The sequence below is a fragment of the Oncorhynchus mykiss genome, chromosome 3 (assembly GCF_013265735.2).
Source record: "Oncorhynchus mykiss isolate Arlee chromosome 3, USDA_OmykA_1.1, whole genome shotgun sequence".
NCBI classification, from domain to species: domain Eukaryota; kingdom Metazoa; phylum Chordata; class Actinopteri; order Salmoniformes; family Salmonidae; genus Oncorhynchus; species Oncorhynchus mykiss.
Window position 1 is genome coordinate 27834335 of NC_048567.1, and position 24410 is coordinate 27858744.

General features: G+C 42.0%; 1 protein-coding gene across 2 annotated transcripts in view; it reads left to right on the top strand.

The window, feature by feature from the left end:
- Positions 1-24410, top strand: part of slc9a1a (solute carrier family 9 member A1a) — a 47938-nt gene that overhangs the window by 8135 nt on the left and 15393 nt on the right. For both annotated transcript variants that reach the window (XR_002472501.2, XM_021595261.2), the window contains exons 2-5: positions 15462-15925; positions 17712-17962; positions 22270-22487; positions 23516-23718. Coding sequence is in view for 1 of the 2 variants with exons in the window: in XM_021595261.2 (XP_021450936.1) it covers positions 15462-15925; positions 17712-17962; positions 22270-22487; positions 23516-23718 (1136 nt within the window). In the remaining variant the exon portion in view is untranslated. The remainder of the gene's footprint in view (positions 1-15461; positions 15926-17711; positions 17963-22269; positions 22488-23515; positions 23719-24410) is intronic.

Here is a 24410-nt window from a genome sequence, read left to right on the forward strand (position 1 = left end):
GATGGATTAGGCCATAGAGCCACTCCTTACCATGAACACAAGGGAACCCTTGTGGGGGACATGCTGATGGCTTCACATGTCAACATTGAACATTTATCTTCACAGTTTGTCACTGAGGCATGACTAATCTTCAGAGGGCAATATGCTAATGCACCGCTAACTTAAACCTCGATGGAGATCTGTAAACATCAATTAGTTTGCCGTTGAGCTTAGATTAGAATTCTAATTGATTTGTGTCTTCTCAGACTGATCTCATCAATTGGTTGCAGCATTGGATGGATGGATGTGACAGTCGGAAGTTGGAATGTGTCGACAGAGCAACAATTACATTTCTCACTGATGGTTAACATTGCATAGTATCAGAGTCCTGCCAAAAATCATTATGAAAACAAACCTCTGGTGCAGAAATATGTGGACTGAGTATAAGAAGTGTAAAGGACACAAACTATTTCTGAACCAGTTCCTTCAAATAGGACTTCCAGTAAGAGGTGTGTTGCGTAAGATCCCACCAGTGTTGCACGGTATACAGAAATTGCTAGCCAGCCTGTCCTGAGGAACCACTGAGTCTGGGCTGCAACATGTTCACTCCCAACTCCTGCTGCACAAGTTAAGACACTCGAATAATGCAACATGAAATGTTGAAAACGTTAATTACTGTTCGCAAAACAACCTCTGTATACAGCTACAGCACTTTACAAGAAGATAACGGTAATGTTAGCTTGCTAGCTATTTAGCTTTGTAGGCTAACTTTCCTTGCTAGGTTACAGCTGAAGCTAACATCAATTCACTACCCTAGTACTATGTAAGTAAAAATGCATTCACCTTTGCTATTAATCTGCCTATCCAATAGATTTACCCATTTTATAAATAGAGATTTACCATTCAAATGAATGATTACTGTTATGTTGTTAATTGGTAAAAACTAAGTCAAATTCATTGTATAATTGATTAATTAATGCAGTGGTTCCAAAACGTTTTATAGTCCTGTACCCCTTCAAACATTCAACCTCCAGCTGCGTACCCCCTACAGCACCAGGGTCAGCGCACTCTCAAATGTTGTTTTTTGCCATCATTGTAAGCCTGCCCAACACACACACTATACAATACATTTATTAAACATAAGAATTCGTTTTTTGTCACAACCCGGCTTGTGGGAAGTAACAAAGAGCTCTTATAGGACCAGGGCACAAATAATAATAATCTAAAATGTTGCTCTTTATTTAACCATCTTACATATAAAACCTTATTTGTTCATCAAAAATCGTGAATAACTCACCACAGGTTAATGAGAAGGGTGTGTTTGAAAGGATGCTCATAACTCTGCAATGTTGGGTTGTATTGGAAAGAGTCTCGGTCTTAAATCATTTTCCACACACATTCTGTGCCTGTATTTAGTTTTCATGCTAGTGAGGGCCGAGAATCCACTCTCACATAGATACGTGGTTGAAAGGGGCATCAGTGTCTTAACAGTGCGATTTGCCAAGGCAGGATACTCTGAGCGCAGCCCAATCCAGAAATCTGGCAATAGCTTCTGATTAAATTCAATTTTCACAGAGCCGCTTGTTGCAATTTCGATGTGGCTCTTGTTCAGATATCGGTAAGTGGACTGGAGGCAGAGTTTGAAAAGGATTACGAATCCAGTTGTTTGTGTCATCCGTTTCGGGAAAGGACCTGCATAATTGCGCACCCAACTCAGGTGCTTCGCAATATCACATTTTACATTGTCCGTAAGCTTGAATTAATTTGCACACCAAAAAAATCATACAATGATGGAAAGACCTGTGTGTTGTCCTTGTTAATACAGACAGAAGAGCTCCAACTTCTTAATCATAGCCTCAATTTTGTCCCTCACATTGATTATAGTTGCGGAGAGTCCCTGTAAGCCGAGATTCAGATCATTCAGGCGAGAAACATCACACAGATAGGCCAGTCGTGTGAGAAACTCGTCATCATGCAAGCAGTCAGACAAGTGAATTATGGTCAGTAAAGAACTTTGCCCCTTGATAACCAGCACACTTCTATGTGTTGTCAAAGTGTTACATGGTCGCTGCCCATATCATTGCATAGTGCAGAAAATACATGAGAGTTCAGGGACCTTGCTTTAACAAAGTTAACCATTTTCACTGTGGTGTCCAAAACGTCTTTCAAGCTGTCAGGCATTCCTTTGGCAGCAAGATCCTCTCGGTGGATGCTGCAGTGTACCCAAGTCGCGTCGGGAGCAACTGCTTGCACACGCGTTACCACTCCACTATGTCTCCCTGTCATGGCTTTTGCGCCATTACTACAGACACCAACACATCTTGACCACCGAAGTCCATTTGATGTCACAAAGCTGTCCAGTACTTTAAAAATATCCTCTCCTGTTTGCAGAAGAGGATGTTTTCCTTAATTGACCCCCCATAAACATAACGGACATATACCAGGAGCTGTGCCAGGCCCGCCACGTCTGACTCATCCAGCTGTAACGCACTGGCTTGTATGCGAAGCAGTGATTGTTTCAAAATATCTCCTGCCATGTCACTGATGGGTCGTGAAACAGTGTTGTTTGATGAAGGAATTGTCTGTATAGTTTTTTGCCTTTTCCCCCAGAATTGTCTCAGCCATATCCGCAACAGCAGGAAGAATGAAGTACTCCACAGTAGTATGGGGCTTGCCTGTCCTAGCCACTCGGTAGCTCACCATATAAGACGCTTCTAGCCCCTTCTCATTAATGGTATCTGTTGCTTTTATACATGTCTTACTCCTCAAAAGTCATCTTAATTCTCACTCAAAAAACTTCTGTGGCTTATTTTTCAAATTGGCATTTTTTTGTTTCTAAATGTCTGTGTAAGAGTGAAGGTTTCATCGAGTTGTGAGATAGTACTTTTGCACATATAACACACTGTGGCTGAGGAAAGGCACTACTCCCAGTATAAGTGAACCCCAAATAAATGTAGTTCTCATCATATTTGTGCCCCTTCCATTGTCCAAAGTCCCGGTCTGTTGTTCGGTGCTTTCCCAGGTAAGGGGGCAGTAGCTCCTCGGCTGCATCAGATTCACAACTGTCAGTGTCCATGCTAGCTGGGCTAACAACAAATGAAGAATTACTGATGCTAGCATTGGATGTGTTCGTGGAAGCAGAACAACTTGTGTCATCGACAGGTGCATGTGTAGTACTGCTGGTAGTAGCAGTACTACCACTAGAGCTGGTATGTGGACGCGGGCCTTACTAAATGGACTGTTTGAAAATGTGAAACATTTTATTGTTTTAAAAAACATTTCTTTAAAAAAAATGTGAATCAGAGAGTACTTGCATTAATGCATACATGGCAGTCAAATTGATTGATATATAACTCAAAAGATGCCCGACAATTGTACACAGCAGTAGCTACGTTTTATCTGTCTTGATTAAGAGTCATTCTGTGAATGGCTAATACGGCTTCTTTTTTTTGCCGTGGTATAATTTTGGAATCGTGATGGCATTGGGTATCAAAGTCAAATTTCTGTATTGTGACAACACTAAAGACTGTCTCAATAGACTTCTGCCACAGAAGATCTTGATTTTACATCCGTCTAAAATCCAAGACATGCACCTCATTGGCAAGAAAAATAATAATGAATTGTCCATCTGAAATTTTATGAGCATCAAGAATAGAAGTCGACCGATTTATGATTATTTATTTTTTTGAGGACCAAAAAAAGCCGATACCGATTAATCGGCCAATTTCTTATTTTTTTTAAAAATATATATAATTTGTAATAATGACAATTACAACAATACTGAATGAACACTTTTATTTTAACTTAATATAAATAATAATAACAAATAACATAAATAATGAAACCTGTTCAATTTGGCTTAAATAATGCAAAAACACAGTGTTGGAGAAGAAAGTAAAAGTGCAATATGTGCCATGTAAAAAAGCTAACGTTTAAGTTCCTTGCTCAGAACATGATAACATATGGAAGTTTTGGTTCAATATTCCCAATTAAGAAGTTTTAGGTTGTTGTTATTATTATGATGCGTCGACTATTTCTCTCTATACCATATATATTTCATATACCTTTGGATGTTCTTATAGGCACTTTAGTATTGCCAGCCTAATCTCTTGAGTTGATAGGCTTTAAGTCATAAACAGCGCTGTGCTTCAAGCATTTCTAAGAACTGCTGGCAAACGCAGTAAAGTGTTTGAATGAATGCTTACGAGCCTGCTGCTGCCTACCACCGCTCAGTCAGACTGCTCGATCAAATATCAAATCACACTTCATTTTAATATGATAAACACAGAAATACGAGCCTTTGGTCATTAATATGGTCAAATCCGGAAACTATCATTTCGAAAACAAAACGTTTGTTCTTTCAGGAACCGTTCCGTATTTCACCGAACAGGTGGCAACCCTAAGTCTAAATATTGCTGTTACATTGCACAACCTTCAATGTTATGTCATAATTATGTAAAATTCTGGCCAATTAATTACGGTTTTCACACTGTTCCGAACGAGCCAGGCGGCCCAAACTGTTGCATATACCCTGACTCTGCTTGCACTGAATGCAAGAGAAGTGACACAATTTTTCTAGTTAATATTGCCTGCGAACATGAATTTATTTTTAACCTAATATGAAGGTAAAAAAAATATATACTTCTGTGTATTGATTTTTAGAAAGGCATTGATGTTTATGGTTAGGTACATTTGTGCAACGATTGTGCATTTTTCACGAATGCGCTTTTGTTAAATCATCACCCGTTTGGTGAATTTGAAGTAGGCTGTTGCCTGTTAATTAATGATAAATTAACAGACACCACATTGCATATAATCAATGTAGGACAAGCTAGTAATATCATCAACCATGTGTAGTTAACTAGTGATTATGTGAAGATTGATTGTTTTTTCTAAGATAATTTTAATGCTAGCTAGCAACTTACCTTGGCTCCTTGCAGGCACACGGTCCTTTTGACGCTGCACTCGCGTAACAGGTGGTCAGCCTGTCGGCCATAATCGGCGTCTAAAAAGGCAGATTACCGATTTGTTATGAAAACTTGAAATCGGCCCTAATTAATCGGCCATCCTCTAATCAAGAATGTCTGGCTTCGAAATACCACCATTGCCAATTACTCCAGGATGAGATCTTTGTTTAATGACGAGGTTGTTTAAATAAATAATAATACCCACTTTCACAAAGAGCACTCATTCTCTCTGCCTCTTTTAGTCTGTTTATTTCAGCCTGTGCATCGGGGTAGTGTTGTGGATTTGGTCACTGACCCTGACAGGATGATGTTTTGGAAGTGTCTTATTTGAATAAAGTAGTCAGACGTTATTCTTGGTACTTTGATCAAATATAGCCTACATCAGCCTACATCATCATGGTTCAAACAGGGTGAGTAAAGAGAGACATGGAGGTGGAGTGTGAGTAGCAGCTACGTAGAAAAATAATTGTGTAAAATAACACAGATCCAGATCCGTAGCTTTGAGAAAGACGTTTCCAGAGGAGCGGGGTCGAAAAATCTGTCATTGCAGCCTTGACCTATTTAAATAAATAAAAAATACCCAACATGGTGTCAGTTTGAGGCACATTAATGATAGAGACCAAATATGATAAACACCAGAAAGGAAATAAGGTTAGGAAGGGACATTCCATTGACCCCACCATGGCTTATCAGTACCATGCTGCTCACTGAAGTGCACTTATCCATACATGTGGCGAACCTGTGTCATAGGTGTCGGCGGTGGGATACCAGCAATCAGTCACTGGAAGCGGTCTTTGATCCCAATGTTCCCCCTTATCTCCAGATGTGATATGTACTTGCCACTGAAGAGGGTGAATACTACTGGAGGCCATGATTGGAGTGAGCCACTAGAGCAGAGGGGTGGTCAAACACGTTTTTCCACGTGGGCTGCATTCGCTCTTCAAGGGGGCCGCACTGAAAATGTTTTTTTTTTCTTCTCAATTTGTAAATTGTTCTCTATTGTTTTTGGAATGTCCGATCCACCCTTACTGTCTTGCTTTCATTTCGGTGATCAAAAATGTTAAATAACGTTTTTTCTAAAACCAAGTGGGCCGTGTGTTTGACCCCCCCCACGCTAGAGAATGTGTGAGCTGTCATCCATCTGGCTAGGAGCTTCAGGCACATCAAAAGTGCCTCCAGTGTTTAGGCCTAACCATTTTCTGAAAGGAGCTCAACAATATGTAATACAGTATACCTTTGTTTTCCAGCTCTGCTTGCTACCTGCCCTCTTGTGTTTGTATTGTCTTAAGCCTTTGGGTGTGACCTAGCTAGGAGGACTAACACAGACCTTTCGAGGTGAAAGAGCTCCTTGTCCAGGGGCGATGAGTCATTCCCTTCCTCGTCAGCCAGTCTTCACACAAACCCTTGTCCCCCACAGTCACACATGAGGGATAATGGGTAATTTAGCGTTCCAGTCCTGAATTGACGGTTTGATATCTGGCGGTTTAGTGGTTGCAGTCGTAACCACTTTAGTCCATCCAACTATGACCGGTCTGCCCTTTTCCTGCAGGCTACAGTGCCTTGCGAAAGTATTCGGCCCCCTTGAACTTTGCGACCTTTTGCCACATTTCAGGCTTCAAACATAAAGATATAAAACTGTATTTTACAAGTGGGACACAATCATGAAGTGGAACGACATTTATTGGATATTTCAAACTTTTTTAACAAATCAAAAACTGAAAAATTGGGCGTGCAAAATTATTCAGCCCCTTTACTTTCAGTGCAGCAAACTCTCTCCAGAAGTTCAGTGAGGATCTCTGAATGATCCAATGTTGACCTAAATGACTAATGATGATAAATACAATCCACCTGTGTGTAATCAAGTCTCCGTATAAATGCACCTGCACTGTGATAGTCTCAGAGGTCCGTTAAAAGCGCAGAGAGCATCATGAAGAACAAGGAACACACCAGGCAGGTCCGAGATACTGTTGTGAAGAAGTTTAAAGCCGGATTTGGATACAAAAAGATTTCCCAAGCTTTAAACATCACAAGGAGCACTGTGCAAGCGAAAATATTGAAATGGAAGGAGTATCAGACCACTGCAAATCTACCAAGACCTGGCCGTCCCTCTATACTTTCAGCTCATACAAGGAGAAGACTGATCAGAGATGCAGCCAAGAGGCCCATGATCACTCTGGATGAACTGCAGAGATCTACAGCTGAGGTGAGAGACTCTGTCCATAGGACAACAATCAGTCGTATATTGCACAAATCTGGCCTTTATGGAAGAGTGGCAAGAAGAAAGCCATTTCTTAAAGATATCCATAAAAAGTGTTGTTTAAAGTTTGCCACAAGCCACCTGGGAGACACACCAAACATGTGGAAGAAGGTGCTCTGGTCAGATGAAACCAAAATTGAACTTTTTGGCAACAATGCAAAATGTTATGTTTGGCGTAAAAGCAACACAGCTGAACACACCATCCCCACTGTCAAACATGGTGGTGGCAGCATCATGGTTTGGGCCTGCTTTTCTTCAGCAGGGACAGGGAAGATGGTTAAAATTGATGGGAAGATGGATGGAGCCATTTACAGGACCATTCTGGAAGAAAACCTGATGGAGTCTGCAAAAGACCTGAGACTGGGATGGAGATTTGTCTTCCAACAAGACAATGATCCAAAACATAAAGCAAAATCTACAATGGAATGGTTCAAAAATAAACATATCCAGGTGTTAGAATGGCCAAGTCAAAGTCCAGACCTGAATCCAATCGAGAATCTGTGGAAAGAACTGAAAACTGCTGTTCACAAATGCTCTCCATCCAACCTCGCTGAGCTCGCGCTGTTTTGCAAGGAGGAATGGGAAAAAATGTCAGTCTCTCGATGTGCAAAACTGATAGAGACATACCCCAAGCGACTTACAGCTGTAATCGCAGCAAAAGGTGGCGCTACAAAGTATTAACTTAAGGGGGCTGAATAATTTTGCACGCCCAATTCTTCAGTTTTTTATTTGTTAAAAAAGTTTGAAATATCCAATAAATGTCGTTCCACTTCATGATTGTGTCCCACTTGTTGTTGATTTTTCACAAAAAATACAGTTTTATATCTTTATGTTTGAAGCCTGAAATGTGGCAAAAGGTCGCAAAGTTCAAGGGGGCCGAATACTTTCGCAAGGCACTGTACGTCTTAAGCATGAAACGCACAGAGAATCTCACTGCCGATAGATTTCCGATATGTACTTATCACAGTGGGAGGCCGTTCCTTCTCTTGCTAGAACAAGTTGTACCTGCTGCGTTCTGACCCGGTAGAGACGAACCTATCGCAACACTCGTCAGTGGCCAAGATACTTGACTTTGAGCCAGTCAGAGAGCACAATGGGGGAGCCATGGGGAACCATCAAATGTATTTTTAAAAGAGCCAGTCACTCTTCATATGCAATGTAGGCTATGGGTTGGTAGCTAGCTAGATAGCTAAGTCCACAGACGCAATGCACACAACAGTAAATGCTTCCTCCAAGCTAGCTAACCTCTAGCTAGTTTTCACATTATACTTAAATCACAATGGATTAGCTATTGTTTCCATGAAACAGCTGCTATGTTGTGCTAGTCAGCGAATATGCTAACGTTAGCTAGCTAGCTAAACATTTGGCTTTGGGCTGGCACTGGCAGTATGGGATTATGGAGAGTGAATTAAATTGTTTCTTCATTGTCTTGCTAGGTAGTTATCTAGCTGTGGCCATCTGGCTAGTACCTACAAGGGGTTTCTACTAAATAGGAACATTTGCGCAGATGGCTTGGCATCTAGACCATAAGCAATACGCACGTACAGTTGAAGTCAGAAGTTAACATACACTTAGGTTGGAGTCATTAACTTGTTTTTCAACCACTCCACACATTTCTTGTTAACAAACTATAGTTTTGGCAAGTCAGTTAAGACATCTACTTTGTGCATGACACCAGTAATTTTTCCAACAATTGTTTACAGACAGATTAGTTCACTTATAATTCACTGTATCACAATTCCAGTGGGTCAGAAGTTTACATACACTAAGTTGACTGTGCCTTTAAACAGCTTGGACAATTCCAAGTATAAACACCATGGGACCATGCAGCCGTCATATCGCTCAGGAAGGAGACGTGTTCGATCTCCTAGAGATTAATTTACTTTGGTGCGGAAAGTGCAATTCAATCCCAGAACAGCAGCAAACGACCTTGTGAAGATGCTGGAAGAAACCAGTACAAAAGTATCTATATCCACAGTAAAATGAGTCTTATATCAAGGGTAGCCTAGTGGTTAGAGCGTTGGACTAGTAACCGGAAGGAAGGAAGAAGCCACTGCTCCAAAACCGCCATTTAAAAAAGCCAGACTACGGTTTGCAACTGCACATGTGGACACAGATCGTACTTTTTGGAGAAATGTCCGTTGGTCTGATGAAACAAAAATAGAACTGTTTGGCCACAATGACCATTGTTATGTTTGGAGGAAAAAGGGTGGGGCTTGCAAGCTGAAGAACACCCAGGAGAGACTGGTGCACTTCACAAAATAGATGGCATCATGAAGAAAAATGATGTGGATATATTGAAGCAACATCTCAAGACAGTCAAAGTTAAAGCTTGGTCGCAAATGGGTCTTCCAAATGGACAATGACCCCAAGCATACTTCCACAGTTGTGGCAAAATGGCTTAAGGACGACAAAGGCAAGTTAATGGAGTGGCCATCACAAAGCCCTGACCTCAATCCTATAGACAATATGTGGGCAGAACTGAAAAAGCAAGGAGGCCTACAAACCTGACTCAGTTACACCAGCTCTATCAGGAGGAATGGGCCAAAACTCAATCAACTTATTGTGTGAAGCTTGTGGAAGGCTACCTGAAACGTTTGACCCAAGTTAAACAATTTAAAGGCAATGCTACCAAATACTAATTGAGTGTATGTAAACTTCTGACCCACTGGGAATGTGAGGAAAGGAATAAATCATTCTCTCTACTACTATTCTGACATTTCACATTCTTAAAATCAAGTGGTGATCCTAACTGACCAAAGACAGGAAAATTTTACTAGGATTAAATGTCAGGAATTGTGAATCTGAGTTTAAATGTATTTGGCTAAGGTGTATGTAAACTTCTGACTTCAACTGTATACATTGCCAAGCAATGCTACAGCTACCTTCTGGTTTGGACTATTTTATCAAGGCTGAGTGGCTGACGACTTCCAAGGTGTTTGCTGTGTGAACACAAAAGAGACTGATGGCCGACACTCAGGTAAACATTTGACAATCCTACCTGTGTGTCTGAGCTTTTATTTCCTTGAAAGTATCTGTAATTAATTTCTCTCAAGACTTTGGCATTTTTCCTTGAGATAAATTATTTGCAATGTCATTGCAAGAGGTTGGAATAGCCTGGCAACAGCAACCTGCTGCTCTTTTTGTAATGTATATACTGTATGCCTATATTCAGGGTTGGGTAGGTTACTTTGTAAATGTAATCTGCTACCTTAGTTTCCTGTCCAGAATTGTAATCAGTAATGTTAGGTAATCAGGTTACTTTCACAGATAAGTTTCCCCTTAAGAGGCATTGGAAGAAGACAAAAATGTATTTTACCAATTGAATGACATCTATTTCAGGATAAATCCATGTTAAAGTTCACATAGCTGGCCATAAATGGATGTTGCATTTTACTTTATGGGTCAGTTATGTAGGCTTCTTCTAGTCCATTGCTCTCTACTACTTATAATATGATTAGGTATGATTAGGTTATATCTTCCTATTTCTATTCAAAACCAGTCTGTCAGATTTCCAGTCATTTAAAAATAATGTAATACCCCTTGATCTTCAAGAATAGGATTTGAAATGATGGAAGAATAGATTAGCCAAATTGTTTTACCTGAGCATAACCCAGAAACGAAGGACTTATTAGCCTGCTCTTTTGTTTATGATATTGTTGTTTTGGAGGACTGATTGGGCTCATTGATTTGAGTTGGAAAATAAATTCTGCTCTTATGGAATGGCGTGCTTTGAGCACTACTGAAAAGGGCAATTTGCATGTGAAAAATGAATACCATATGTTGCATTTGCTATAGACCTATTATTATTTACCTTTTATTGGTGACACTGAAATTACACACACATTTGTGAACAGCCATCCACATCAACCACAATCCATAAGGCGCAAATAGCTAAATGAGAGAGCGACAGTGTGAGTCACATCGTGTAGATATCAAGCTTTGGATGCCGACACCAGTCGCAACATTGGAAGACATAGCTTGGACTGTAGCCTACAAAAGCCTATTCCTGCTCTTTTCCAGCGATCCATCAAATGCATTTGGTGTGTCATCAGAGTGGTCCGACTTTTAGTCAGACTCGCTCAGGCGGAACAAACTTAAACTTGCGCCATTTGTCAATGCTAATTGGAATGTCTTTGAGAAAACAAAGGTGTCAATGATTTCTTTCACCAACATCCTGTCTGAATTTAAAAGTAATCCTAGAAGTAAATGTTTTTCAAAAGTATCTCTAATCTTAGTATAATATTTTAGCTGGAAACGGATTACAGTTAGTTTTTTTGTAATTCGTTAAATGTAATCAATTACTCTCCAACTCTGCCTATATTTGAACAATGTGTTTAAAACAAGATGTGTGACCTCAGATGGGAAACCTTGCTGTCAAAGAACAGACTTGTATTCTCAAACAGTCTTTTGACTGACGCCATAGACTGACATAAACATTGCATTGAAAAATGTCATGATATAGTGACAACTTTAGATAGGAGAGAATGCATTGAGGAGATGCATCAGACCTAGTGCTGACAGCTCAAACCTTTCCAAACACGTGCAGTAACTGACACGCATACAACCTTGGTGTCCCGTTCCCTGTCGACGCTCTGGGATTTGACAACTTGCTGCAGCCAGGTTATTTATGGATTGTGATTCAGAATTTGGAAGTCTGGGAACCCGAAGTCTCTCTGGATCAGAGTCACTACTCAAAGGAAATAGAAGGCGCACTTCCCTTAGGGACCAAAGCTATGTTTTGCAGGATATGCATCAGGGTTGGGGTCAATTCCACTTCAATGTTAGTCAATTCTGGAAGGACACACATTCCAATTCTCGTTATTGCTTTTTAGGAAATTTCCAGAGGAAACGCTGTGTCCCACTGTTTTCTTTCACCCGGCAACACATCCAACAAGCTCTTATGTCGGGGTCGCAACGGGGAAACTGCTGTGGGGTCACCTATTTTATTTATCTTTCGTTAACATTTTTTGTTCCTAATTTCTTTGGGGGAGTACCAATTGTTGTATGGGGCAATATACAAAAGTTTGAGAAAGATAAACAGAAAAAATATTGATTGATTGTATTGAAAATGAAAAATGCTATGAATTCAAGGTTATTTGTTGATGTGAAAATCAAAATGTGTCTTTTAGTCATGGAAAATTATTGGGTAAAAAAAAAAAAACGGGGTCCCCAGGAATTTGGGGCGGCAGGGTAGCCTAGTGGTTAGAGCGTTGGACTAGTAACCGGAAGGTTGTGAGTTCAAACCCCCGAGCTGACAAGGTACAAATCTGTCGTTCTGCCCCTGAACAGGCAGTTAACCCACTGTTCCCAGGCCGTCATTGAAAATAATAATTTGTTCTTAACTGACTTGCCTGGTTAAATAAAGGTAAAATAAAAAAAAAAATTAAAAAAAATTCTGCCGTGACAAAATGGGATCCTGGCTGAAGAAGTTTGAATACCACACTGTCTTATGTACTAGTACCAGCATGACTTAGGCATTCCGACAGCTCCTCAAAGTAGTTTGGTACAGGTTGTTTCTCAAGCTTCTATTCAGTCACCACTTGCTTAAGCCTTAACTGTGTAATGTGGTTGGCTGGGGCTGAGATGTAAGCTAATGTCTGTCTAATTAAAACAGCCCGCACTCTATCAAATCGGTTAGGGGTTAATTCTTTTCTCTGCATATTGTGCATAAACACAAGTCTCTGAGAGAACACGGTAGGCGACACGTCAAGCTCACAAACCCCTCTTCGCAAGAGGGATGCTCATATCTCCACAAAAAAAGGCTGAGCCAGGTGGCCTGAGCCTTTTGTAGTGCCTTCCAATTAGTCCGTGTTATCTTAACTCCTTTGTTTTCCCACATGGAGATGCTTTCTGGGATTTGTGGAATGGTGCCAGTTTCCCGACGAGGCCGGTTGAAAGGCGAAGAGTGCCCCTAGCACCACACATCTCTTTCTGTGAAGATTAGGCCTCTTTTGGCCGTTTCTCACTGGACTTTCCTCTGCGCTAGAGCGTTAGTGCTTTAAAATGGCAGCAGTGCGTGGAAGTGTTCTGGACTGCATTGATGGATTTGTTTAGCCTGTGAAAGAGTGTGTCCAACACTGAAAGTGTTGCCTTCCAGCTGACTGAGTTGATGAAAAACATCAGATTCCCTGTATACCCGGGAGATGGCAGGTTTTTTTTGTACGTTCAAGAAGGCATCATCTGTGAAGACATTGACAAAGTTCATTGTTTCTATAATTTGCAGACTCTTACTGTTTTCCACCGTAAGCGCTAGACTCCTGCTGTTTTACACGTTCCTCTCCCGACCCCTTATCCTTGAAAACCTCTGACAGTGATGAAGAACACGTACCATTACCTTAACTAACAGTACAGTCTGCAAATGATGACATGCTAATTAGCTATGCTCAGGGTGTGAGCGTTGAAGGGCAGTTTACTTACTTGCCTGCCTGCCTCTCATCTCCTCTCTATGTCCCAGTGGGATCACACCCTGTGTTAGCCAGGCCAGATGGTGCTGCCAACGTGCCACCTTTACCCTCATGCGGCAGCAATGTAAATATACACTGTGTTGATTCTGTGTCAGGGTTTCGTGGTCAGACTACAGAAAGGCTTTAGGAGTAATGGGATTTGATGGGTCACAGTTTCAGATGCCCTCCATTGATGGGCTAGCCTGTCAGTTCAAATGGCTCGTTCTATTTCCCCCCTAGTTTCCACTTAAGGCTTGAAAAGGCATTCGTTTAGCAGTTTCCCGGGCCCAGACATTTCAAGACATTTCAATGTAACTAAAGTAATGATGTTTTAAAAAACATTCTTATATCTGAAAAGCAAAGTTTCATTGTGTTAAATTGACCACAGTTTGGGTTGGCCTAAGTGGTCATTTTGTTATTGAGAAATGTCAAATAAATGCATCTACTTACTTGTAAGTGATATTCGGGCTCTTTAAAAAATAAAATAAAATCAAGGTCCCTTTTATTATTAATGTGATCTGATTTATTGTCTCAAAAACAGCCAGATCAATCTGATCCTGGATAGCAAGAAAATAGGATTACAGGATCATTCATTCTGATCCAGATTAAGCGTTTTGAAAAACTGGGCCCTGGGACTAAGCTAGCCTGTCTGAGCCTGTATTAGCCAATGTTGAGACAACCAAACTGTGTTGCCATGGCAGCTAATTGTAATAGCTTTGATGAAATAACAAACAAAAATTGGATTAGGAAATAAACTATCAGGAAAAAAAACATTTTCTGTTATACAGAGTTAGTATTTAGAAAAAAAAATATATAACCCTTTTTCGTGGTATTCAATTGGTATTTAGTCTTGTCTCATTGCTACATCTCCCGTATGGACTCAGGAGAGGTGTGCGTCCTCCAAAGCACAACCCAACCAATCCGCACTGCTTCTTGACACAATGCCCACTTAACCCGGAAGCCAGCCGTGTGTCGGAGGAAAAACCGTACACCTGGTGACCGTGTCAGCGTGCACTGCGCTCCGCCACAGGAATCGCTAGAGCACGATGGGACAAGTACATCCCTGCCGGCCAAACCCTCCCCTAACCCAGACGACGCTGGGCCAATTGTGCGACAGAGTCTGGACTCAAACCCAGAATCTCTAGTGGCACAGCTAGCACGGCAATGCAGTGCCTTAGACCACTGCTCCACTCGGGAGGCCCCATACTAGGCCTAGTTAACGTGAAGTTGAAGTTAACCTTTTTCAGTCTAGTTTTCCTCAGTGACAATGTCATATGGTCACAACGAGAATGGTCTGTGTGTGGTTTCTCTCTGAAAGGAGTCACGTGATTCATATTATGAGGAATTTGCTTGAATATTTCCACCTCTGACAAAATACATGTGATACTGTGGTTGTGTGACATTGAAAATGCGTCCCACTCTTCTCGTGTTCTGACTTGCAGATTCTGGCCAGATATCAAGTTTGTTTCCTCTGTGTGTTTTCACATCCACCAGCCATATCTACGAGGCCTAGATGTGTTCTGGTCTGTTGAAATGGCACTTGTGCAAGCAAGCACTGGCATGTTAAATTAGCTCTGAAAAAGAGAACAAATAATGTGATTCTGTTCCACTTAAGTCTATTCTGAATATGCATTTGGTGGGGCTTTCAACTCAAACCGGTTCAGTGAGTCACTGGTGATGGTTTTCTGGTCCTTATCTTCAATGAGTTTGTAGCTTCAGGTGACTGGTACATTCCAGATCCCGCCTAGAAAGTGTAAACCTTGAGAACAATGAACGAGAACAATGCATCTAATCACCTTCTCCCTCCCTCAGGGTTCCACCTGATCCCCCGGCTGTCCGGCATCGTGCCCGAGTCCTGTCTGCTCATTGTGGTGGGCCTCCTGGTCGGCGGCCTCATCAAGCTGGCGGGCGAGGAAGTACCCCCCGTGCTGGACTCCAACCTCTTCTTCCTGTGCCTCCTCCCCCCGATCATCCTGGATGCGGGCTACTTCCTGCCCATCCGGCCCTTCATGGAGAACATCGGCACCATCCTGATGTTCGCCGTGGTCGGCACCCTGTGGAACGCCTTCTTTGTAGGGGGTCTCCTCTACGCCGTGTGCCAGATCGAGGGCACATACCTGAGCCAGGTGGAGCTGCTGCCCTGTCTGCTGTTTGGGAGCATCATCTCGGCCGTGGACCCGGTGGCCGTGCTGGCTGTGTTTGAGGAGATCCACATCAACGAGCTGCTGCACATTCTGGTGTTCGGAGAGTCGCTGCTCAATGATGCCGTCACTGTGGTGAGTGGTGGATGGGGTGGTATGCAGTGTTATGCAGGGCAATACAGTACAATGCAATTCTAGACAGTCAATTAATGAATTACAGTACAATCACGTCAGGGTTTCCCCCAATAATAGATAATGCCATGCAGTACAATACTATACAGCACTATGCTATGCAGTGCAATACTATACAGCACTATGCTATGCAGTACAATACTATACAGCACTATGCTATGCAGTACAATACTATACAGCACTATGCTATGCAGTACAATACTATACAGCACTATTCTATGCAGTACAATACTATACAGCACTATGCTATGCAGTACAATATAATAAAACCAAACTATATTTTCAGAAGTAGGCTACATTCAACCTACATATGAAGAGGACTCCGTTGTTAGTTGATCGTGTTCTTATTTCTGTGGACAGGATATTGGTTTGGACTGGCACAAGAAATCAGAATAGCCTAGTTCCAAATTAGCCTGATTTTTGAATTGGGCCTGGTCTTTTAGGAAAATCCCACCATACCTCTGTCACTGGATATTGAATTCATACCTCCTAGCTAACATTTAGCTCCTCACCAGTGATTGGTTGGTTAGGTTTTTTGTGATTTTTGTGACCTTTTGTGCGAAAGCTGGCCCAGTTTAGTGGGCCACCAGAGGCCAAATCTATTTTCAATTATTTTCTCTCATGACTTCCTTCTGTTTCCTCTGAAACAGTTGTCAGATGGACTATCTCTCTCTTATGGGTTGGTCAATGAAAATATAAAGTAGAAAAAACATTTAGTTTTTTTTTATTTTACTGTTTGCGTCCTTGCATGAAGCAGGCATCACATAGGCCTACTAAAAATACACTACTGTTCTGTAAGTAGCTTTGGTTAAGTGTGGCATAGTGTGGAATATATTCTGAATATATTGTGATGCACAGTGGTTCCTGTTGCTATATTTACTGATTATACTGTCCCCACACACTGACTGTTTTGATAGGACCAGTTCACTTAAAATAGCCTTGGAGTCATGAGACTTAAATGAACAATAGTTCAGCCGAACCATTTTAATATTGTGGGGCAGACAGGCGCCCGTGTGCAGAATTGTTCTGCTATGTTCAGTTTATCTGCAATACCAGGACAACATGTTGTAAAAACTTTCATCTTGGAAACCCAGAACTAAAACCTCACCTTTTTGCGTCATATGCTTGATTAAGTTCTGCTTGATTAAGTTCTGAGGGCAGATGTGTTGGAAAAGATCATGGAAGAGTGGAAGTAGGGTGGTTGCTCCACCCCCTCTCTCTGCAGGTTTTGGGCAAGTCTGTGTCATATTGCCCCCCCCCCCCCCCCCGAATAAAGTGAAGATCAGTGAAGAAAAATCAGGGCCCCTGAATAAAGTTCCTTGTTAGTTGTCGCATCCCAGTCTGTTGCTATGATACCATTTATGTTGAATGCATCTGTCCACGAGGGATTGGGAACATTTATTTATATTTTCTGCAGTGACTATACCGACACGTTAGGCCATATAATATCACTGTTTTTTTATGCCACTCAGTAGACACTTTTATCCACAGTACAGGGATGCATTTTATTGGGGCCCCAGCGGGTATCAAACTCATGACCCTGGCGTGCTAGCACCATGCTTTTACCAACGGAATCCAAACCAGTTGTTTATTTTCAAACCCCCCTCCATTCTCTGTAGGTCTTATACCGCCTGTTTGAGGAGCACTCGGGTGTGGGCTCTGTTATTCTCTGTACACTTGAGCCATGTCTCGAAGGTCTCGTTCTCTCTCTCCCTCCCCTCCACTCTAGGTCTTATACCACCTGTTTGAGGAGTACTCTGGCGCAGGTGAGGTAACTCCGATGGACGTGGTTCTTGGGGTCATCTGCTTCCTGATTGTGTCGCTGGGCGGCATCGCCGTGGGCGCCATCTACGGTATCCTGGCGGCCTTTACCTCCCGGTTCACCTCGCACACCCGCGTCATCGAGCCCCTCTTCGTGTTCGTTTACAGCTACATGGCCTACCTCTCGGCCGAGATGTTCCACCTGTCTGGAATTATGGCGTAAGTAGGGAGTGTGGGGTACACACACACACACACATACACACAATCTTTCTAGGGGCCAAGGTTTTATGAGTTTCTCTGTCATAAATCATAAATATTGTTGAGAATAAAAAAGGTTTCTATGAGAGTTCTGCTTAGGCTGGTTTTGTGTTTATAATGCATTGACAGAGGGGCTGTGATACATGACCTTTTGAACCTGTCCGGCTGGTCCATCAACACCATTGATTCTGTGTTTAGCTAAAGGAAAAGTATGACCATGTTTAATTCCTGCATTATCTTCTACGTTTCCTTGGAAAAAGATCTCACTCAAAGTGTACACTGAATTAGATTCTTAGCTTCTTAGCAATATTCCTGACTAAATGGTCAAATAAATCAAACGTAACCGGGTCTGTCCCAGCCAAGGACGTCCATACGAATTCTATCAAAACGTCAGTAACTCACTTCCATGTCGTGACAGGCCAACGGATGTGCAGCCCAGAGCAGGGATACAACGCTCAATTTACAGCCCCCTGTCACGCCTCTGGCCTGAACACCTCCTGTGATACATGTCATTCTCATCTCCATTCCTCTCCTGTCTTCCGCTTTCGTCTCCTGCTTTTTATAAAAGGTGGTGAGGTATGGAATATGGATCATAAACATCGGTGCTGTCGGTGGGTTTTACAGGGGCAATGGTAGGACTGTAGGACAGTCTGTTCCCAGTTCTGTTGGCACTCTGTCCGTGCCTTCCATCCTAAATAGGATTTGGATTAGTATATGGTGCTTTTTGTCCAGTGCTTGTGCATGAGATCTCGCCCCCCGGAGTGAAATTGAGCGGAATGATGGACAGCTGCAGTGTGTTGTGTAAGGGAATGAGGTAGCTAGCTGCCCTTAAAGTCACTGAGGAGGGTTGATTCACGATAGACACGAGGAATAGAGAAGTGGCTGCAACGCTATACAGGGGAGTGGATGTGGACATCTTAACTCTGGTTCCGTATGTCCAATCACACTGAGTCATTGGTTCACACGTGGAACAAACTCGTGGAACAAGCTGAGGAAATGGAGCCCTTGTTTCATAAGCTCTTACACCACAGTTTCCAAAACAAACTGTATCCTTGTTGCAATGGTTCTACAATACGTGAAATATTTGCTCTCTTAGCATGTAAATACTTATATACAGTGCCTTGCGAAAGTTTTCGGCCCCCTTGAACTTTGCGACCTTTTGCCACATTTCAGGCTTCAAACATAAAGATATAAAACTGTATTTTTTTGTGAAGAATCAACAACAAGTGGGACACAATCATGAAGTGGAACGACATTTATTGGATATTTCAAACTTTTTTAACAAAACAAAAACTGAAAAATTGGGCGTGCAAAATTATTCAGCCCCCTTAAGTTAATACTTTGTAGCGCCACCTTTTGCTGCGATTACAGCTGTATATCGCTTGGGGTATGTCTCTATCAGTTTTGCACATCCAGAGACTGAATTTTTTTCCCATTCCTCCTTGCAAAACAGCTCGAGCTCAGTGAGGTTGGATGGAGAGCATTTGTGAACAGCAGTTTTCAGTTCTTTCCACAGATTCTCGATTGGATTCAGGTCTGGACTTTGACTTGGCCATTCTAACACCTGGATATGTTTATTTTTGAACCATTCCATTGTAGATTTTGCTTTATGTTTTGGATCATTGTCTTGTTGGAAGACAAATCTCCGTCCCAGTCTCAGGTCTTTTGCCGACTCCATCAGGTTTTCTTCCAGAATGGTCCTGTAAATGGCTCCATCCATCTTCCCATCAATTTTAACCATCTTCCCTGTCCCTGCTGAAGAAAAGCAGGCCCAAACCATGATGCTGCCACCACCATGTTTGACAGTGGGGATGGTGTGTTCAGGGTGATGGGCTGTGTTGCTTTTACGCCAAACATAACGTTTTGCATTGTTGCCAAAAAGTTCAATTTTGGTTTCATCTGACCAGAGCACCTTCTTCCACATGTTTGGTGTGTCTCCCAGGTGGCTTGTGGCAAACTTTAAACGACACTTTTTATGGATATCTTTAAGAAATGGCTTTCTTCTTGCCACTCTTCCATAAAGGCCAGATTTGTGCAATATACGACTGATTGTTGTCCTATGGACAGAGTCTCCCACCTCAGCTGTAGCTCTCTGCAGTTCATCCAGAGTGATCATGGGCCTCTTGGCTGCATCTCTGATCAGTCTTCTCCTTGTATGAGCGAAAGTTTAGAGGGACGGCCAGGTCTTGGTAGATTTGCAGTGGTCTGATACTCCTTCCATTTCAATATTATCGCTTGCACAGTGCTCCTTGGGATGTTTAAAGCTTGGGAAATCTTTTTGTATCCAAATCCGGCTTTAAACTTCTTCACAACAGTATCTCGGACCTGCCTGGTGTGTTCCTTGTTCTTCATGATGCTCTCTGCACTTTTAACGGACCTCTGAGACTATCACAGTGCAGGTGCATTTATACGGAGACTTGATTACACACAGGTGGATTGTATTTATCATCATTAGTCATTTAGGTCAACATTGGATCATTCAGAGATCCTCACTGAACTTCTGGAGAGAGTTTGCTGCACTGAAAGTAAAGGGGCTGAATAATTTTGCACGCCCAATTTTTCAGTTTTTGATTTGTTAAAAAGGTTTGAAATGTCCAATAAATGTCGTTCCACTTCATGATTGTGTCCCACTTGTTGTTGATTTTTCACAAAAAATACAGTTTTATATCTTTGTTTGAAGCCTGAAATGTGGCAAAAGGTCGCAAAGTTCAAGGGGGCCGAATACTTTCTCAAGGCACTGTGTGTATGTATATATATATATGTGTGTGTGTGTGTGTGTGTGTGTGTATATATATATATATATATATCACTGTATTGTTTTTTTTTTTAACCAATTTAATTGATTTGACTACTTTCTATGCCATGTTAATGACGTACGAGACTATAACTTTGTCATTAGCATGAACTTGAACGTAATGTAGCCTATATTTACAATGTAGGTAGTTGGATTCATGTAGTAACATGGGGCCTCATTTACCAAAGGTGTGTGTGCGCACAAAAAAGACACATTTCGTGCTCAGTTGTCCCACAAACGTGAAAGTGTATGTTTCTCCACATACAGCTCAGACCATACTTACGCACAACTTCTCGTGGTTGATTAATTGTACTGCAAGCAAATGTAGTTTTTTTATTGTTTGGAGGAAATGGAAGTGTTTGATGCACAGGAATTATTTTACTGGTAGGCTAGTAGAAATCGGCAAAATGTAGGCCTAATGATAAAACGGATTCCTTTGCCGTTGCTAAGACGATCACATAGCATCGTGTAGTCTTAATCTATTTATTTTACATTTGTCATATAGGCCTAAGTCATAATCCTATGGCAGGACATGTCTCTCCTTTTCTGATATCTGGTTTATTCCCGCGACACAACAAATAGTAGACTACCATTTACCAACTGCTCATTCAATAGCCAAGAATGCTCGAAAGTAAATAGACCGGTCACCTATTTGACAGTATGTGTAGGCTACAGTGCTGTGCGATAGGAGTGCGACGACAGCCTATATCATCTGAGCCTATACCAAGGCAAGAGTTGTAAACACAATCACGTATTGATAGGATATGTCTTGCGATTCTCACGATTCTATATGTATTGCTTTCCGGTACGGCAATTGGATGTTCCCAAACATATTGCTCACTATATGTCGGCTGCAGAGAGACAAGTGAGGGCATGAGAAAACAACTAGTTTTGAACACATCAGGGACATAAAAGTAAAAAAAAAAACATGTTGGCCCACTATTTGGTGCAAGTACAACTGACTAGCGCCATCTAACGCTACCTACAGTAGCAAAAATCGATACTCGGAGTCAAATATCGATGTAATATCGTCCAGAAATAATATTGCGACGTCTAACTGTAACGATCCCCCCCCATCACTATATTGCATCAATATCAAATCCAATCAAAATGTATTGGTCACGTAGCCACTTTAGCACGTCTTATAGCGAGCGGGTGTAGCAAAATGCTCATGTAACTATATAGAATTTGCTTCCTGATATCCGTATCCCTTTAAATATCTGCCATATTTCCTGGCTCAGGGAACCTCGGGTAGCTTACGCCAGGTGCAGCCAGTAAATGAACAGTTTAAGTTACAATTAAATACTAAAATGTACTTGTGTCTGGAGTTTTCATTCTTAGATGCTACAATTCAGAATAGACATTAAATGACAGAAAACAAGAAAAGGTTTCTTTCTCAGAGAACAAATTTATCATCATCCTCTCTCTCTCTCTCTCTCTCTCTCTCTCTCTCTCTCTCTCTCTCTTCCCCCAGGCTGATTGCATGCGGCGCTGTGATGCGACCCTACGTGGAGGCCAACATATCCCACAAGTCCCACACCACAGTCAAGTACTTCCTGAAGATGTGGAGCAGCGTGAGCGAGACCCTCATCTTCATCTTCCTGGGCGTGGCCACGGTGGCCGGACCGCACGCCTGGAACTGGACCTTTGTCTCCGTCACCGTCATCCTTTGTCTGGTGTCACGTGTCATTGGTGAGTCGGTCACGGATACCTTCACTGTACTGTACCAGTCTCTACATCAGATTCCAAAAGATAGTGAGAGAAATGACGTGACCGGCCCAACTTTCTCATAGTTAGTTATAATTTGATCAAGTTGTTTCAATAGAGGATGCGATACAGATTTTTAACATCCTCATTTTGACACGGGCAAGTTATTCTTGGAGCCAGACTGAAATACCAGTCACTACATCAAATCAAATCAAATTTTATTTGTCACATACACATGGTTAGCAGATGTTAATGCGAGTGTAGCGAAATGCTTGTGCTTCTAGTTCCGACAATGCAGTAATAACCAACAAGTAATCTAACTAACAATTCCAAAACTACTGTCTTGTACACAGTGTAAGGGGATAAAGAATATGTACATAAGGATATATGAATGAGTGATGGTTTTTGTTAGGTAATGAGACCACTATTAGAGGAAGTGCCCCTTGTTTTTTTCCGCTTGGTCCTCACATCGAGGAAGCCCAGGTTTCAAAACTCGTCAGATACACGTCCCTAAAAAAAGGAAGCGTAAATATTTCTTCAAGTATTATGTCATTTCTGCAGTTATAGATAGACCCAAAGCAGACCTTCATCTGACTTTAGCCTCGTTTGAAACCTGGTGACTTGACATTGCACTATCCCCATTGACCATTCTCTATTCTCACCAAACATCCTATAGTTTTCTGATTCCTATAATCTGCTAGTTTCGCAATGTGTGTTCCATTGTTTACAATGTAGTGTGTGGGCTCTACTCCTCTTTCTCAGAAGCTTTTGACCAATTTGGAAAGGGAATCCTTAACCTTTCTTAGGTTCTAAAGAGGCTGGTATTGTCTGTGTGTAAGGAGGGAGCAAACATGGAGTCAGTCAGATAAAAGGCCTTGAAGGTTGACTCGCTTCTGCTCTCTCCCTCCCCCTCTCCCTCTCTCTCTCTCTCTCCCTCCCCCTCTCCCTCTCTCTCTCTCTCTCTCCCTCCCCCTCTCCCTCTCTCTCTCTCTCTCCCTCCCCCTCTCTCTCAGGCGTGGTGGGCCTTACCTTTATCATCAACAAGTTCCGCATCGTCAAGCTGACCACCAAGGACCAGTTCATTGTGGCCTACGGTGGCCTGCGAGGGGCCATCGCCTTCTCCCTGGGCTACCTGCTAAACAAGGACCACTTCCCCATGAGGACCATGTTCCTCACCGCCATCATCACCGAAATCTTCTTCACCGTGTTTGTACAGGTGGGTACTGGGCCAGTCCTTTAGCCTTGTCCTTGATCTGATTTGTGCTGTCTAAGCACCTTGCCACGCCAATGACCACAGTTGTCATGCCGGCCATGGTTGCCACGCCAATGACCATAGGAGTTGGCAAGACGGCACAAAAAGAGCTGGTACCTGGCTAGCAACCCTCGAATTCTGCTTATGTCTTCAGATTTATAATGAAATCGAAGGCACTCTTTAAATTATGGCAAGTTAAAAAGACTATCAGATAAAATGTGTCACTGAGTGAACACTAAATATAGGAAGTAGGGCTGGGCGATATGGCCAAAATCTCATATCCTGATATAGGTAATTTCAAATCCCCATAACGATACATATGACGATATAGCACATTTTTTAAATACATTTTGATGAATAAATAGTGTTTATACAATGACCACATCTAAAGGCCTATTTATTCTTACATTTTGAATTATACTCCACAAATAAAAGGTATTTGGTACCCTGGGTCGAGCGTTAGCACCAACGCACGAAACCCCCGTTTCTCGACCGAGTAAATTTGGGCCGTGTCTTTGCAGATGTAAGTTGTAACGGCAGCTGTTATCTCCTTCCATCTTCCTGATTCTTTACCATATGGTGTGTCGCGGGCAAAAGCCTCTTGCAATGTCTGAGTCGGGGGTTTGTTTGAGCACTTGACTGTACTTTTCTGGGTC